The 18,334-nt window shown below is 44.7% G+C and overlaps 1 protein-coding gene across 1 annotated transcript in view; it reads right to left on the bottom strand.

Moving 5' to 3' along the window:
- Positions 1-18,334, bottom strand: part of LOC311117497 (protein Jumonji-like) — a 90,854-nt gene that overhangs the window by 14,488 nt on the left and 58,032 nt on the right. Inside the window, exons 5-8 of the mRNA XM_084157529.1 lie at positions 16,011-16,180; positions 11,322-11,345; positions 8,607-8,786; positions 2,367-2,578 (exon numbers count right to left, since the gene is read on the bottom strand). Coding sequence (XP_084013655.1) covers positions 2,367-2,578; positions 8,607-8,786; positions 11,322-11,345; positions 16,011-16,180 — 586 coding nt within the window. The remainder of the gene's footprint in view (positions 1-2,366; positions 2,579-8,606; positions 8,787-11,321; positions 11,346-16,010; positions 16,181-18,334) is intronic.

Raw genomic sequence — 18,334 nt, 5'->3', positions numbered from 1 at the left:
ATAACACATTAAATGTCTTCATCATTTTCAAACCTTTGTGAGTGCAATGTTTACTGTTAATTTCTAATCGTTTTTGGTTTATATTGTTTTGGGTCTTCTCACTTTTATTTATTTCACTTGCTTTGGCAATGTAAACACTTTTCGCATGCCAATAAAGCCCCTTTGAAATGTTGAGAGAGAGAGAGAGAGGGAGAGATAACCGCGTCGCCCCAGCAGGCCAGAGTGATGGATGGCAGAGTGGCTATACGCAGCGTGACGTCTGCCAGGGGCTCGAAGCAGCAAGATGCCAAGAACCAACGAATACATCAGATTCTCAACTCTAGAGGGTTAGGGTCATAACCAAAGACTACATGAGATTCTCAAGACTTCTGTCTGCAGAATATAAACAACACCTTCCTTTAGGGTCAAACTCATCCATTTGGACCAAAATAATAGAAACAGAAAGCCAGTCAGCCAACTGTGACTGAACAGATATGCTGACAAAGGCACAGTGGGCTGGGTGGTGGTTGTCTACTTTAGTTTCACCACTAGAGAGCTCCCTGGCTCTGCTGAACAAGCCTCTCTCGAGGGTTGGTGTGCACGTGAGCCCTGGCCTTGCACTGTAATAGTTTGGTCTGAGACAGAGAGGAGAGAAGAGGAGAGAGAAGACAGGCTACATCCCAGCCCTGTGGAGCAAAATAATGGGCCAATGTTACCATGTTACTGTAGAAAGCACCAAGACTGGTGAGAATGAAGTAGAAAAATCAGTACAGGAAACAGACAGTAAGAGAGGGAGAGGGGGAGAGAGAGAAAGAGAACAGAACCACAGCCAACCCTCTGAAGTGGATTTTGGTCACACGTGAGTGGGAAGAGAGGGGGGTGGCGGGGGATGGGCCAGGATGACATCATGTGTTGCTATAGCCCATCTGCAGGATGGCAAGAAGATTTACACAGAACATCTGCAACTCAGCTGCTTATAGGAACAGACTGGATCTACTTTAGCTCAGCAGCCCATAGGAAGAGACTGGATCCATCTTAGCAGAACAATAGGAAAAGACTGGATCAGGAAGTGGAGCTGGTAACCCTTCCAGTGCATAGAGAAACAGACACACCCATGCACCAAAAAACACACAAAACAATGTAGCACACAAAACTACACAAAAACAAACAAACACACCAATGTGATAGCTGATAAGATGTGGCCTTAGAGGTCTTCATGAATAGCCTTCAGAATATTGACTTTTAAACTGAGACAGAAAGGTCAACATGAGACCGGAGCAGCAGCCCAATATTCCTGAGCAATTAACATTCCTCAGTTCGGATCTCACAGAATATCATTACTCTGGTTTACTCTAACTAAATGCTGTATAACAGGGACATTGGGTTCTTGTATGATAACAATAATTTAACCTATGGCTGCTTCCCTTCCACAGATAAGGGATCCTGATCGCGTTGCTTTCGTCCAGGGGATTGGACATCAGCCTGCTGCTGCACTCTCACAGTTAATATCAGAAAACACAAAATGCTAATCCCTCTGTTGCCAAGGATGGGAAATCTGCCAGTACAACACATCAACAGAGGTGAAGAGTGAGAAAGAGGGAGAGAGAGAGAGAGAACGGGGGAGAGAGAGAGGGAGAGAATGAATCAGAAGGAGAGCGCATGAGGGAGAGAGAAAGCAGAGAGAGGAGGGCAGAGGGAGGGGGGATAGAACAAAGGCCAATAACTTGAGTATAGTTTGTCTTGGCTCTCCCCTGCTCATTGAGATTCATTGTTCCTTAATTAGTCAGTTGGCGGCACTTAAAACCGACAGGCCCGGCATCAACATGAGACAGCGTGGCTCGGCCCCAGTCTGCTGGCCGTCTGGGAGAGCTGAGCTGCTAGTCTTGATGCTAGTCTCTCTGACGAGAGGCAAAGCCCCCAGCGCTCCATTCTGATTAGTTCATGCAATTGTCAGAAGCACAATGTGCTTTTTGAGCCGAGTCAAAGTTACTCTCCCTCCTCCTCCCCTCCTCTCCTCCTTAGCAGAGCTATTTTAAACCAACTGAACGTCTTGGACAGGAAGGCAGCTTTCACAACCCAGCCTCAGTACTAAATATAGTAGCAGACTGAAACACAATCATTACACAGAGACAAAGGGAGGAGAGGAGCTCAGGGATTTCACACAACACCGAGCATGGTGCTATTACGTTACTCTATTAATGTGTAATCTTTTTTTATCATAACACATTACTGCTCTTCTAATGACGATAATGTCTACCGTTTAATAACTCGCCTGGTGGCTACTGAGGCATGCTGGTCAGCCATCTTTATGACCATTATAGAGAGTTACATATTAGCCAAATCAACCAAGCATAACGTTCAGGTATAGATTAAGTATGATACAGTACCTGCTTGCAGAGCTCCTCTGCGGCCCTCCTGTGGGGCAGTCCGTTGGTAGTGTGGCTCCTGGGTAAGGTGTGGCCCCTGGCTGTAGCATCTAGCTGGCTAAGGGCCTGCTCCCTCCGTGCCTCGGCCCTCTCACTGCGCTCCCTCACCTGCACCCACTCCTTCCCTCTGGGCTTGGGGCTGTCTCGGGGTGCCTTGCTGTGACCGTTCAACACTGTACCAACAGGAAAGAAAAGATTATCTTAGGAGGTTGAACACTGGACCAACAGAGAAAATATGATCTCAGGTCAGTGTAGAAGGATGCGGTTGGCTTACAGTGCCTTCAGAAAGTATTCATACCCCTTGACTTATTCCACATTTTGTTGTTACACAGCCTGAATTCAAAATGATTCAATAAAAATGTCTCACCCATCTACACACAATACCCCATAATGACAAAGTGAAAACATGTTTTTCAAAATTTTTGCAAAATGTATTGAAAATGAAATACAGAAATGGAATTTACATAAGTAAATAGAAACACCTTTGGCAGCAATTACAGCTGTGAGTCTTTCTGGGCTTTCTCTAAGAGCTTTCCACACCTGGATTGTGTAACATTTAACCATTATTCTTTCAGTTCTGTCAAATTGGTTGTTGATCATTGCTTGACAACAATTTTCAGATCTTGCCATAGATTTTCAAGCAGATTTAAGTCAAAACTGTAACTCGGCCACTAAGGAACATTTACTGTCTTCTTGGTAAGTAACTCCAGTGTAGATTTGGCCTTGTGTTTTAGGTTATTGTCCTGCTGAAAGGGGAATTCATCTCCCAGTGTCTGGTGGAAAGCAGTCTGAACCTGGTTTTCCTCTAGGATTTTGCCTGTGCTTAGCTCTATTCTGTTTATTTTTTATCCTGAAAAACTCCCCAGTCCTTAACGATTACAAGCATACCCATGACATGATGCAGACACCACTACGCTTGAAAATATGGAGAGTGGTATCTCAGTAATGTGCTGTATTGGATTTGCCCCAAACATAACACTTTGTATTCAGGACAAAACGTTAATTGCTTTGACACATTTGTTTATAGTTTTATTTTAGTGCCTTGTTGCAAACAGGATGCATGTTTTGGAATATTTTTTATTCTGTACAGGCTTCTTTCTTTTCACTCTCATGTTGTTGATCCATCCTCAGTTTTCTCCCATCACAGCCATTAAACTCTTAACTGTTTTAGAAGTTATCATTGGCCTCATGGTGAAATACCGGAGCGGTTTCCTTCCTCTCCGGCAACCGAGTTAGGAAGGACTCTTGTATCTTTGTAGTGACTGGGTGTGTTGATACATCATTCAAAGTGTAATTAATAACTTCACCATGCTCAAAGGTATATTCAAGGTCTGCTTTCTTTATTTTTACCCTACCAATAGGTGCCCTTCTTTGCGAGGCATTGGAAAACCTCCCTGGTCTTTGTGGTAGAATCTGTGTTTGAAATTCACTGCTCGACTGAGGGACCTTACAAATAATTATATGTGTTGGGTTACAGAGATGAGGAAGTCATTCAAAAATCATGTTAAACACTATTATTGCACACAGTCCGTGCAACGTATGTGACTTGTTAAGCAAAGTCTTACTCCTGAACGTATTTAGGCTTGCCATAACAAAGGGGCTGAATACTTATTGACGCAAGACATTTCAGCTTTTCTTTTGTAATTCATTTGTAAAAAATAAAAAACACAATTCCACTTTGACATTATGGTGTATTGTGTGTAGGCCAGTGACCAAAACAATCTAAATGTAATCAATTTTAAATTCAGGCTGTAACAACAAAATGTGGAAAAGGTCAAGGGGTTTGAATACTTTCTGAAGGCACTGTATATTAATACTTTAACAAGAATTTATAAATGTCAATGAAATATTTTCTCCAGGCTTGTACAGTGACTTGTGGGGAACATTATCTTGATCAAGCACCAGACTACAGCCCCGCTAACCTCAGACTAGAGCAGAAGCACTGATATTAACCATCTGAACCATTCCAATTAACACATATTCAATAGCTCTCCCTTTATATTTAATGAGGTTCACTTTATTTTTACAGTGTTTTAATATCAACAGGCGCTGGCGTTTATAAAATAACATGGTTCTCCCCCTCCGTCTGTCTAAGTTCCTTCAGCGTTTTGAAAAGCTACCGGGAAACTGAACTCAATAAAAGGTGTTTAATTTAGAAATGTAAACATGGTTGGGGTTAGCGAGGTGCAGGGTAATGAAAGAAGAGCTCTATGGTTTCTCTCTCTCTCTGTGCACAGCAGCTCAAAAAAACTACTGGAGTCCTGCCCACGCTGCATTTTAAAGTGTCACATCTGACACACGGCCTTATAGTGTACTGTACTGGCCAGGTCTAATACTGTACTGGGAGACAGGCTTCTACGGTACCTACAGACCAGGCCTATCTCCCAGTACAGTGTTAGGGTTCTAATGTACTTACGGTCCAGGCCTTACACTGTACTGGGAGCAGTGGCGACCCATCTTTCTGTGTGCCTGTTTTGCATCTTATTTTGGCATTAATACGTGTCACATATCAGTTTGCAAACAATGAAAAAACTAAACAAAAAAACATTGAGTTAATAAAGCCAAATACAACTATTTTTTGCTTTCTTGAGAAAGGCAGCTCCAAAATGCAGGTGTTTCAGCCTAGCTCAGTGCTTTCTGTGGTGGTAGGGCAGCCAGCAGAAAATACGGAGCGTTGGGGTTGGTAATGTTCTCTAGTTGCTCTGTTATTGGCTCAGTGTTCTGTCATTCATAGGGACACTACGTGTAGAGCTCGAAAATTCAATCCCCTTGGGTGCTGCCATAGAGTTACATTAGAAGTGACCATCCAAGAAGGCTCAAGGTCATTGGCCACAGATAAAATGACATCAAATCACATTAGATCTACAGTAGCTTTGATTGGACTGATCATGTCAACATCATACTTTCAAAATCTTAGCTGGCAAGCTAGTATTCATCATGAATCAAATCGACAATCTACTGGCAAATCCTTTTCAATCCCTGTCATATGAAGAGAAATAATGAAGAGAAATTCTAGATAAAATATATAGGTGCTCATCGGCTATTGGACACAAACATTACACAACAAGTTGGAAATAACAAATTCAACAATGAGTGGTTTGGAAGGAATCAGTGGCTAACTGCAAGCATTGCAAAGCAATCACTAGATTGCTATTCAGTGGAGTGGGTGTGTGGTCCAAGTCTGGGTTTAAGGGCCTCTTTTCCAAGCTTAAAAGGATAAACATTCAACATTGGCCATGCTCAAAACAACTGGAAACTCTGAACTGGGAAATCTGACTTCAGTGAGTTCAAGACAACTGGGAACTCTGAAAAAAACGAGCTCCGACCAGGAAAATACATTTTGAACAGTCATCCAACTCGGAATTGAAGTCGGGAACTCGGGCCTCTTTCTAGAGCGCCGACCTGAAAATCACTGACGTCATCATGATTCGACATTGATTTTTTCCAAGTTCCCAGTTGTCTTGAAAGCACCATAAATCCAGAGAATGCCAGACTTTGATAAAGTTTGATGACAAAATTTGCCCACAAAGGAGCGCCGCACCACCTTCCTGTTCAAATGAGCACAGCACAACAAGGAGAGTACAAAAATGTATTGTATGCTGCTGCATAAATTATGTAATATGCCAGGGAGATATGTATACCCCCATTCACATTGACAGGGCTGTAGTGGAGCGGGTAGAGAGTTTCAAGTTCAAATCAACAAACTATCATGGTCCAAACACACCAAGAAAGTCTTGACGAGGGCACGACAACACCTTTTCCCCCTCAGGAGACTGAAAAGATTTGGCATAGGTCCACAGATCCTCAAAAAGTTATACAGCTGCACCATCGAGAGCATCCTGACCGGTTGCATCACCGCCTGGTATGGCAACTGCTCGGCATCCGATCGTAAGGCGCTACAGAGGGTAGTGCGTACAGCCCAGTACATCACTGGGGCCAAGCTTCCTGTCATCCAGGACGTATATACTAGGCTGTGTCAGAGGAAAGCCCAACAAATTGTCAAAGACTCCAGTCACCCAAGTCAGACTGTTCTCTCTGCTACCGCATGGCAAGCGGTACCGGAGCGCCAAGTCTAGGTCCAAAAGGCTCCTTAACAGCTTCTACCCCCAAGCCATAAGTCTGCTGAACAATTAATCAAATGGCCACCCGGACTATTTACATTTGACACCCCCCCCCCCAACCTTTGTTTTTACACTGCTGCTACTCGCTGTTTATTATCTATACATAGTCACTTTACCCTAACCTACATGTACCAATTACCTTGACTACCTGTACCCCCGCATATTGACTCGGTACCGGTACCCCCTGTATATAGCCTCGTTATTGTTATTTTATTGTGCTACTTTTTATTTTATGCTTTAGTTTATTTAGTAAATATTTTCTTACCTCTATTTCTTGAACTGCATTGTTGGTTAAGGGCTTGTAAGTAAGCATTTCACGGTAAGGCGCATGTGACAAATACACATTTGCTTTGATTTGAATAATAAGTGTATGTTGTGTAGTTAGCTGTTAGTAGCCCATGTGCCTCACCCTAATAATTTGGTCCCTTTCCCACTCATAATTTAGCCTACTGTTTTGACTTGGTGGTGCACATGTAGCCTATAGCCTGTGTTAGAGAAATGTCATCATCGAATATTGTAAGAGCTTTCATTGTCTACTTATATGCCCACTTTATTTATCCTATGGTTCTGACTTGGTCTACAGGGAGAACACTGTAAGAATGGCCCATGTTCGGAATTCTGTCACTGTACATTTCAAAAGTGCTGAAGAAATAGTTATATTGACTACGTCCGTCCTAGCTCGCTCATTAATGTCTTAATCGAAATTACAGATTGCCTCTTATCTGCTCGTTGTCCCCTTATGCCATAGTTTCCACAACTCAATTGTCAGTAGAAACCAAATGTTTAAAAAAGTCAGCCATATCAGCTATGTTTTTTTTAAAGGCAGTAAATGAGGCTGAATGAACTGTTTCGCTGCCAGACAAGGCTCCGCTGATAGCCAGGTGTAGCAGTGGTAAGGTGTTGGGACTGCTGTTGGGACAGCTTTATATAGGTCTAACAGTTTGTGGGCAACGTTTGTCATCGTTATAGTGCAATTCAGGTATTGTTTAGTGTTGTGTTGTGGCTTTGCTGGCATGCATCTACATTTTTTTTTTTTTTTTTTGCCCCACCAAGATTTACATGCTAAAATCGCCACTGACTGGAAGAACGGCTTCTCAGGTACTTACGGTCTAGGCCTAACACTATAATGGCAGACAGGCATTTAAGGTACCTGGAACTAAAAACACTGGCCTGGTTTCCATGGGGATTGCCTGGCCTGGTGGATCTGGTGTCACAGGGAGGAGGACTACAGAGTCTGGGATACAACACTGTACTTACAAGTGTGTGTGTTTGTGTGTTTCTATGATAACCACTGAAAGTTGCTGAGAAACACCAAGCATATGCCACTGATAACATGTAGCTATTTATTGCGTGGCTTTGCCTGCTTGTAGCTTTTATCACCACTGACACATTATTCTGTTTTAACATGACGTGTTTCATTAAGACAAGCTCCCCTCAGAACCACACACTGTGTGTGTGTGTGTGTGTGTGTGTGTGTGTGTGTGTGTGTGTGTGTGTGTGTGAGCGGTGGGGCTGTGTTCTCCTTGTTTTCCATCCCTGTTCCCCTCCTCCCTGGCCAGCTGTGAGCTGAATGCATAAACACCTTGTTACCGCTGTTCCCTCCTAGTGTTAATTGGAGTGGAAAGATGGAATGCTCCCCACCACACTCCCATGTGAGTTCCTCAGTCTCCACGCTCTCTCTTTTACTTTCTTTCCCCCCTCCCTCTCTCCATCCCTAACTTAGCCATGCTCGGCTGCAGACAGCTCTAACCGTGTGGGTATCTTGTGCACATTAGGTCCATTGGAACCATTCCACCCGTTCCCCTTCGGCCCTCAATCGTGATTGGTCAGTGTTAAATGTCTGTCGTGATTGGTCAGAGTGTGGTGTGGTACTGTAGTGTATGTACAGAGCTCTATAGAGACTAAGGGAGCTGGCAGTATGACTGAACCGGGCTGAAGGGTTGCACTGTGGCCGTTGACAGCGTGTTTCCCGGGCGGTTTGGGGTTGGGTGGGTGAAAAGGAGAGAGAGAGGATAGTTTCGTACTGTTGGGGTTAGGGTTAAGGTTAGCGTTGAGGGTAGGTAAGAGGACATTGTTGTACCGTGGCCGTTGACGGCGTGTTTCCCTGGGGGTTTGCCCTTCCTGGGCGTGGACTGACTGGAAGTAGACGCCACGCTGGCGTCTGGCTTCACGTCCTCGTACTCCTCTTCATCATCATCCAGCTCATCTTCATCCTGAGAGCTCCCAAAGTACGCCATGTTAATGGGCAACGCTGACGAACCTGGGGGAGAAGAGAGGGGGAAGAACGAGAGAGAGAACAGAGAGTGTGACAGTGTTAAAACCAGTGAGAACCTCCCAAGCAGTTATGAGGAGAGAGAGAGAACTACTGCAGCCATCTGACAGAGTGTAATGTGCTGGCAAACATCAGTACTGTAAAATCACAGCATCCCAGAAAATATCATAAAAGAAAAACTGGTGATATTAAATCTCATGGTTTCTAAAACTAACTCCTCTCCTCCTCTCCCTGTGTTATAACATGCGTAACAATTCCCATTGTCTGCAGCATGTTCCAGTCTCTCTCATAAATTATACATGAGTGCGACCGGTGCATTATGGACAGACCAGAATAACTGTCCTCTCATTAGCCAGCTATACATCTGCATCTATTTGCCTGTCTGTCTGTGTCTGCCTGCCTGCCTGCCTGCCTGTCCCTGAACCTACACTGGAATACACTCAAATGTATCCAGCAAGCTGTAGCTACACCACGTTACATAACACAACATGGCCGAGGGCTGGGGCACTGGGAACACACACTAGATAATTGTATAAATACAGGTGAGTCATAAGTGCAGGTATGTTGATATGAATGATTTACACTGGAATAGAATGTCCATAGGGTGTGGAATACTAATAGTATTGACAGTGTATATGTCCTTATGTGGTCCCACACCCACAGTTCACCCTAGAGCAGCGATCACCAACTAGATTGAGCCGCGGGCAGTTTTTTTCTTGAGGGGATGGTCAGGGGGCCGAAACATAATTACAAATAATGTGAGACTGCAAATTGACTGCAACAGATATAATATTTGACTAAAACATCATTTCAAACCTTGCTTATACACTATATATACATAAGTATGTGGACACCCCTTCAAATTAGTGGAATCGGCTATTTCAGCCACACGCATTGCTGACAGGTGTATATATATATAAAACAAAAACGAGCACACAGCCATGCAATCTACATAAAAAAACATTGGCAGTAGAATGTATTAACTGAAGAGCTCGGTGCCTTTCAACGTGGCACCGTCATAGGATGCTACCTTTCTAACAAGTCAGTTCGTCAAATTTCTTCCCTGCTAGAGCTGCCCCGGTCAACTGTAAGTGTTGTTATTGTGAATTGGAAACATCTAGGAGCAACAACGGCTCAGCCGCGAAGTGGTAGGCCACACAAGCTCACAGAACGGGACCGGCAAGTGCTGAAGCGCGTAAAAATCATCTGTCCTCGGTTGCAACACCCACTATCGAGTTCCAAACTGCCTCTGGAAGCAACATCAGCACAATAATTGTTCGTTTGGAGCTTCATGAAATGGGTTTCCATGGCCGAGCAGCTGCACACAAGCCTAAGATCTCCATGCGCAATGCCAAGCATCGGCTGGAGTGGTGCCAAGCATCGGCTGGAGTGGTGTAAAGCTCGCCGCCATTGATCTCTGGAGCAGTGGAAACGCGTTCTCTGGAGTGATGAATCACACTTCACCATCTGGCAGTCCGACGGACGAATTTGGGTTTGGCAGATGCCAGGAGAACGCTACCTACCTGAATGCAGTGCTAACTGTAAAGTTTGGCTTCTAACTTTGTGGCAAGAGTTTGGGGAAGGCCCTTTCCTGTTTCAGCATGATAATGCCCCCATGCACAAAGCGAGGTCCATACAGAAATGGTTTGTCGAGTTCGGTGTGGAAGAACTTGACTGGCCTGCACAGAGCCCTGACCTCAACCCCATCGAACACCTTTGGGATGAATTGGAACGCCGACTGCGAGCCAGGCCTAATTGCCCAACATCAGTGCCCGACCTCACTAATGCTAGTGGCTGAATGGAAGCAAGTCCCCACAGCAATGTTCCAACATCTAGTAGAAAGCCTTCCCAGAAGAGTGGAAGCTGTTATTGCAGCAAAGGGGGGACCATCTCCATATTAATGCCCATGATTTTGGAATGAGATGTTCGATGAGCAGGTGTCCACATACTTTTGGTCATGTAGTGTATTTGTATACATTCTCATACACTGAGTATACCAAACATTAGGAACACCTTCCTAATATTGAGGTGTTTTACAGTGTTTTATGTCCAACAAAATATTTGCACAAAAAACTTGTTGCAGAACCCTGCCCTAGAGCACATAGAGAAAGCTGTTCCATGGTCAGCTGGTGGAGGTCACAGTCCATTGTAGGATTAGGAACCGCTGTAGGACTACGGTCTGGCCTCTTGTGGCCATTAGAGACACCAGAGGGAAAAGAAGGATGGTTTGTATGCATCACCTCAGTCTCTATTGTTATCATGACAAGTGTAATGAAGTTGTGGTTTATCGGTTTAAAGCATTGTAATGGTCTCCAATGAGCTTTGATTAGGCCTAAGTTAAGATGTTTGAATTAAAGTTTGTTGTCAATCATTACATTACATTTCATGTATCATACGTTTATGTTAAAGTATATTATAATATATAAATGCTCATTCCTAATGACAGTGGGAAATATATGATTGTGTATTATTAACATTTACTAGATAATAAGTACTTTTAAAAAATGTATAAATTTAACTAACCTTCATTTGGCCACGAGGAGTAACCTGAAATTAGATGTTGTGAAGCTACAATTAGTCAGACATCAAACCAAAATTCATAATCAAATTAAAATGGATGCAAATCTATACAATCAATAGCATGATGGGAACTGGTTGCAGTCTATTGCAGAAAAGTGCGCTTTAAGCTAAGCATCATTAATCAGCGACTCATTGTTATCGTTCCAATAGGGGAGCAAATTGGGTTTGGGTTACTTTGAATACAGTAATGAACTACAGTGATATATGGAGCCTTGACTCACACGCACATCATAATACAGTTAGGTGGCCTACACAAAACGCCACAATGCAGTCAGTACCCACAATACAACACCGCTTCGTCACGACAGGACTAAACGCCAGCGTGGCTAAACTCGATACTGTAATGATACTTTGACTAGCCCTGCATGTAGAGAGAGCAGAGATGCCAGTCCATTGTTATTAGGGGTCATTGTGTAAGGTTTAGGAGAAGAGTATAATGTGTAACGTGAGAAGAAGCCACGTCTGGACTAGGTTTGAGGTGCTGGTTTCAGTCTGGGCTCCAGTCTGGCTAAGACCAGGCTGTAGAGAACTGGATTAGCTGGGTTCTGTATAAGCACTTTGTGACATCTGCTGATGTAAAAAGGCTTTATAAATAAATGTGATTGACTGACTGACTGTAGGGGAGTGTGAAATGTAGCACATCTGTGCCAGCTCGCCAGCTCTTTAAACTAGTCCTTTCTCCTGGTGACAGAGGCCAGGGGGACTTAGAGTCAACACACTCCCAATCAGCTCCAAGTGACCTACTTCATTAACAACATGGCTGCAATTTCTGTGTTCTCTGGGGTCACAGGACCAATGGCTAGCAGGCCCAGGGGGTACAGGGAGTTGAAGGGGGACGGGAGGTTGGCGGGTGGAGTGGTGCATGGGGGTGAGGTCTCTCGTCCGATGGGTGAGGGATCTCTTTGTGGGGAAGTGAGAGAGAAAGAGGGGAGGATGAGACTTGACAATGTTATCCTGTAATATTTTCCAGGGGCCCAAAATAAGCCTGTTACTCCCATATATTTACAGTAGCCCCCAGAGAGTCAGAGAGTCTCTGGTCACTGGTGTCTGGTCTATGGCTAGGCTATGTCTTCAGCGGGTGGTTCTCAGACAGAGGGGAGCAGGGTGGTGCTGAGACTCCATCTGTCAGCTCCCAGACACAGATAAATATAACCCTCCCTGCTCCAGGCCTGTTCCCCTCCCTCCTCCCAATCCTCAATTATGGGCCTTTTCATGTGCCTCAGAACCACAGTCAAATCATAATTAAGGCTGAAAGTGTCCATTATGATTGTCATTTTGAACTAGATAGGCGTAATTACAACCAAAATGGTTGACTTAAAAAAAACGTTGTCCAAACAGCCAATCAAGAGCTTTAACTGAGAAAAAAATTACACAAATGTATAATCTGACTAACATCCATGTTAGCAAAAATTAGCACTTCTACTGGTCCTCGGGTATAGGCTACAGACCCTCAGGAATCTCTAGAGCCGGTGGGAAAAGCAGTTCCAAGTTGTGTATAAAAACAGCAGACCCCTAAGAGTCAAGTGTATGAGCTCCCGCTTCTCTTCGATGGAAGTAGAGGGCCAATCCCTGGCTGAATCCCCCGTCATAGACAGAGACAGTGTGTGGAGAGACCATGTCAGACGCTCTCTGCCCCCTCATACTTCACCACGTGCCTCGTCAGGAAGAAGATGGGTGGAGAGGAGGGGAGGGAATGGAAGACAGCGGACTGTGGCTTTTTCAATAACATTGTTTTACAGGCCGATGCAACGGAGTGAATCTGAGAGGATTGGGGATTACATCTCCTCTAATTTACATTCCTGAATGTCTGCAAATCCATTAACCCACGCTGCCCTCAGCTCCAGTCAACTCTAGGAGTCGCTGGCTAAATTTAATCAACCTTCCCCCCGCAGCAGCAGCCTCAGACCAAGACCAAGACCCAGACACATTCAATGCTCAGCCAGCCATGGCGCACACACACACATTAAGAAGTACCTGTTATGTAACATTGGACGAGCATATTAGTTGGTGTTACTCATCTACTATATCTGGCATTATCTCAGCCACGTGTGTGTGTGTGTGTGTATATACACAGAGGTAGGCTCAGCTGCGATAAGGAGGAATCAGGGATATTGTCACAGCCACTACCAACAATGACCCTCTCTACCCAAGACTACAGGCTACAGCCTAGGCTCTGTGCTGCCTATATCCAAGGCTACAGACTCAGAGTTACAGCCTACACAAGCTGACAGGCCTACTACCACAGCCTTAGAGACAGGCTGGCCAGCCTCCAAATGGATTCTGCCACGGATATAAAACTGCCGTAATAAAAGGGATTTGAGAAGGCATGTAGCACATAAACACGACTGGGATTCGCTCCGTTTTGTGTCCGTCGCACGTTACTCCACATTGCATCAGAACAGCCAGCCGTTTCCCAAGAGGGATTAAAAATATATCGTTCCTGTTTAAAAACCAGGAGAAAGAAACAGCTAATTATGATGCCAAGTCCCAGATGAATAAGCAGTGGAGATTACAAGCTCCTGGTGCTGTAGAGAACAAAAGAGGAAAACTTCTCCCCATGAAATCATGGTGGAAATGGCCTGCTTTCATAACCAGCGTTTTATCATCAGAAGCTTTTCTAAAGCGGTCAGACAGGGGGCTTGCTGGGTAAATGTGGCATGTTTGTCAGATAAGATAAACATTTGAGAGGAGCGGAGTCGTTTGAACAGAATGACCGTTTGACCTCTAATGTCTACCAGGAACGCCATTGATCTGTTCCAGAGCTAGAAGAATAGACCGTGTGCCAACTGCTTGCCTCCCTAACCCCTCCCTGTCGGCTCTGGGGAAAATACAAATAAATTGATACAATACAGTGTACGTGTTGGACTCAAACATAGCTGCCTGTTCTTGGGACACCACAGTGGAATCAGTGTAACACACCTAGCTAGCGTGAGCCACCAAAGTGGATTCAGACGTACAAAGCCCTTTGAATGAAATCAAAGGCCAAAATTGACCTTTGAAAGATAAAATGTTAAAACGCTGCTTCCTTATGGTTTATATCCATCTGTCCACAGGACACCGACCGTGCACGTACATGCACACTCACACATATACACACCCCTGCGCTGCCCTGACATTCTTGCACGTCTCCTCGATGTATTGGTCTCTTCCACACAGGCCATTAAAGAGAAGGAAGAGAGAGCACAACCCTGTGTATGAAAATGCCATTAAGGCAGCATGAGCTCTGCAGAGGAACCAGTCCGCCTCTCGGCCGGGTAACAGGGCTATAAATAAGGCTGCAACAGAGACAGGGGGTGCAGCGGTCAACCAGGTGCGGCACAGTGGGGGGAAAAAACACTAGGAAACTGGTCAGGAGTTAGCATAGCATCCAGGAGTTGTCCAAAAATCTGAACAACAGAAGACATTTACTGGAACATTTTGAGAACAGATATGTTCCACTGAGAATAAGGCTGCCAACCTTGTCAGTTTGACTGATCTCTAATTACGTTACATTGAAGTGACATTGGCTTTTAAACACGAGTCTTCTTCATCTCTTCTTCTCCTCTGGGCCTCTCAGCTCCCAGCTGATTCCAGTTCTTTTTAACCTACTTCATGTAGCCAGCCGAGGTTAATGGCAATACCAAATTAATCTAATCGAGGCATTAGTCTTCCTAAAGGGCTATTTCTGTTTGTGATGTGTCGGGGGGGGGGGGACACTGTTCAGAGTTAAACACTCTCTGGGATTGAAGACCGCAGTAAAAGCCAAGGCCAAGGTTGTTCATAAAAAAAACTCCAAAAAACCTCTTTGTTCCTGAGGTGAGGCTATACTCCACTCGTTTCTCAATTAATTTTTTTGTGTTTCAATTCATCATGGAGGTAAAGAGTAAAGGGAAAAATGTCCATGATAGTGAACTTCTTGAGTCCTGTATAGCACTGTAGAAACCTGTTACACCACTACAGAAATGAGGTGATGTGGGATTTCCGCTGAACCCTGTAGCTGAAATGGTGCCCTGTTTTCCCTAGCAGGGCCGTGTTTGTGTTGGTGGGCGGCAGTGAGCAAACCAGGCCTCTTTGTGCTGAGGTACTGAGGTGTAGGAGCAGGGTTATCTGGCTCCACCAGGATGTCTGTGTGGGTGTGGGTGTGTGTGCAGGGGGGTGCTCAAAGCGGAGACTGTGCGTAGATAACAATATTCCTTGTTGAAACATTACCTGTAGACATGGCCAATGTGTAACCTGTGAGGACAGAATGGGTTTGGTGTTTGCCTTGTCAGGGTCAATGAACCTGGACCTCTGACTGAATTATTCCTGCTGCACAGCTAGGCCTGGATCTAGGTCAAAGGTAGGCCGGGAGAGAGGCCTGGACCTCTCCTGAGATGTGTAGTTGCTGAACTGAAGCCCTGACTGGCTGCTCAACTGAAGCCTTAGTCCTGACTGAGGTTAGAGAAACAGAGCCCTGACATTGGGCCCTGGCATTAGCCTGGTGACGAGATGCATGGTGCTAGGGTGACTGGGCAAGTGAGTGGCCGAATGGCCGACTGAAAGAGTAAATTAGTGCGGTGGGAGGATGAAGGGGTGTGGGGGTGGATGAAGGGGTGTGTGGATGAAAGGGTGATATGTGAGGTGTGGACCACAAGGGCTCCAGGGTTACTGTACCTCTCAGGCAGAGGAAGGTGAGGAAGTCTTCAGTCTTGGGTTTCCGTCTGGAGATGTCTCTGATGTGAGCGGAGGGGGCGGGCAGGGCGGTATCAGACACCTTGACCGGGGTGGTGCTGGGAGAGTTGGGCTGAGACTGGGCAAACTTCCTCTGTGCTTGCAGTCTGGGCCTGGGAAGAGACAGGAGAAAACAGGATTATTCCCATACATCCTTACAGTTCACCCTGTTTTGTGTATGTATTTCATCTCCACTGAACAAAAAATATTAAACGCTACATGTAAATTGTTGGTCCCATGTTTCATGAGCTGAAATAAAAAAATCCCTGACATTTTCCATATGCACAAAAAGCTTATTTCTCTCATTTTTTCCCCACAAATGTGTTTACATCCCTATTAGTGAACATATATCCTTTGCCAAGATGATCCATCCACCTGACAGGTGTGGCATATCAAGAAGATGATTAAAAAGCATGATCATTACACAAGTGCACCTTGTGCTAGGGACAATAAATAGGCCACTTTAAAATGTGCAGTTTTATCACACAACAATGCCACAGATGTCAAGTTTTGAGGGAGCGTGCCATTGGCATGCTGACTACAGGAATGTCCACCAGAGCTGTTGCCAGATAATTTAATATTCATTTCTCTACCATAAACTGCCTCCAACTTAATTTTAGAGAGTTTGGCAGTACGTCCATCCGGCCTCAAAACCGCAGACCACGTGTAACCACGCCAGCCCAGGACCTCCACATCTGGCTTCTTCACCTGCGGGTCCGCCGGGGTGGGGAAGCCATTTTGTGGGGAATACAACTCATTCTGATTGGCTGGGCCTGGCTGCCAAGTGGGTAGGCCTATGCCCTCCAAGGCCCACCCATGGCTGCACACCTGCCCAGTCTTGTGAAATCCATAGATTAGGGCCTAATGAATTTATTTCAATTGACTGATTACCTTATATGAACTGTAACTCAGTAAAATCTTTGAAATTGTTGCATATTGCGTTTATATTTTTATTCAGTATAGTTTGGAAGCCCAGGCTTAGCTCAATAAGATCATGGGCCCCAGATTACGAGTTGCCCTGGATGGATCCGAATTGAGAGGTATAATACAAAGTAGGATGTAGGAGTTAGCCAGCTAACTTGCCTGAATATTCTGAAATACCTTTTTGAAGGAGGGGATAAGCCTGAAATGGGCACGTTCTAATGGACTCAACAACCAAAAACACATACTGTATCTTAAGATTTCTTAATGAACCAGAAAATCAAATTCTTTCTGGTTGTTTACCAAAGTTAGCTGGCTAACTCATTAATCCTGCTTTGTGGTATACCCCTCTGTTAAGCGGTTTAACTCAACTCTGGTCTCAGTTGTTAGTGTGACTAATTTAGTCAGTCTGGGCATTGGACATGATTTCACTCTCTTTAATAACACTGCAGTGGCCATTGACTGCAGTGTCCAGGGAGGCTAAAACAATGAGAATACTCCTTCAGAATAACCCCCAGCAGCACCTGCCAGCAGCCGTCCACCTCATAATAAGACTTCTGATTTATGTTGACTCTGAATTGTAATTAAGTTCTCCATTAAAGCCAAGACCTCTGCAGCAGCTGACAACTGATAGCAAGTACAAAGGAGGCGTCAAATTGCCGACAGACTTTCAAAGCCAGATCTTTTTTCTCTGTCTCTCCATCTCAGATGCACAGGGCTTTCTTTGCTTTTCATTTATCTCTTTCTCCGTTTCGGCTCTCTCTGTCTTTCTTCTGATTCCACGGAGGGAGCAGGCTGACAGGATGGAATACTAAGAGCAGCTTGTCTGGAGATGGACCTAGTCACACCTCTTCATCTTTTATCACACACACACACGGACGCACACACACAGCACCCTGCTTTTAAGAGAAGAGTGCCATTTCATTTCACCATCATTTCATAATTTCACCATCTCCTTGTTTCAGAGACATTTGATGCCAGATACACGCCTTTCTCATGGTAAACAGAAAAAGACAACGCCATGCTCATACTGCCTCCTTGTATACCACCACCCTGTTTGAAATAATCTCCCATTCAATCTGATGCTTGTTAGAGGAGAATGTTCAGGCCTTCCAGGCAGGTTGAAAGACACAGACAGCATCACTAATCAATTGAGACCACAGGCACTTGCTCCAGACAGATTGTGACTACTCGGCTGATTGTCTCATTGTGCTACATGTAGGGAGGGGAATGCTTCAAGATATCCTGCAGTGATCCCCCCCCCCCCAAAAAAAAACAAAAAACATGAAATTTGGCAAATTATGCCCTGAAACACCCACAATGTATTTAGTTTCCATCAAGCCCCC

The sequence above is a fragment of the Coregonus lavaretus genome, assembly GCF_964263955.1.
Source record: "Coregonus lavaretus genome assembly, chromosome: 3".
Classification (NCBI taxonomy): Eukaryota; Metazoa; Chordata; class Actinopteri; order Salmoniformes; family Salmonidae; genus Coregonus; species Coregonus lavaretus.
The sequence above is the reverse complement of the archived record's forward strand: the minus strand, read 5'-3'. Positions and strand labels throughout refer to the sequence as shown.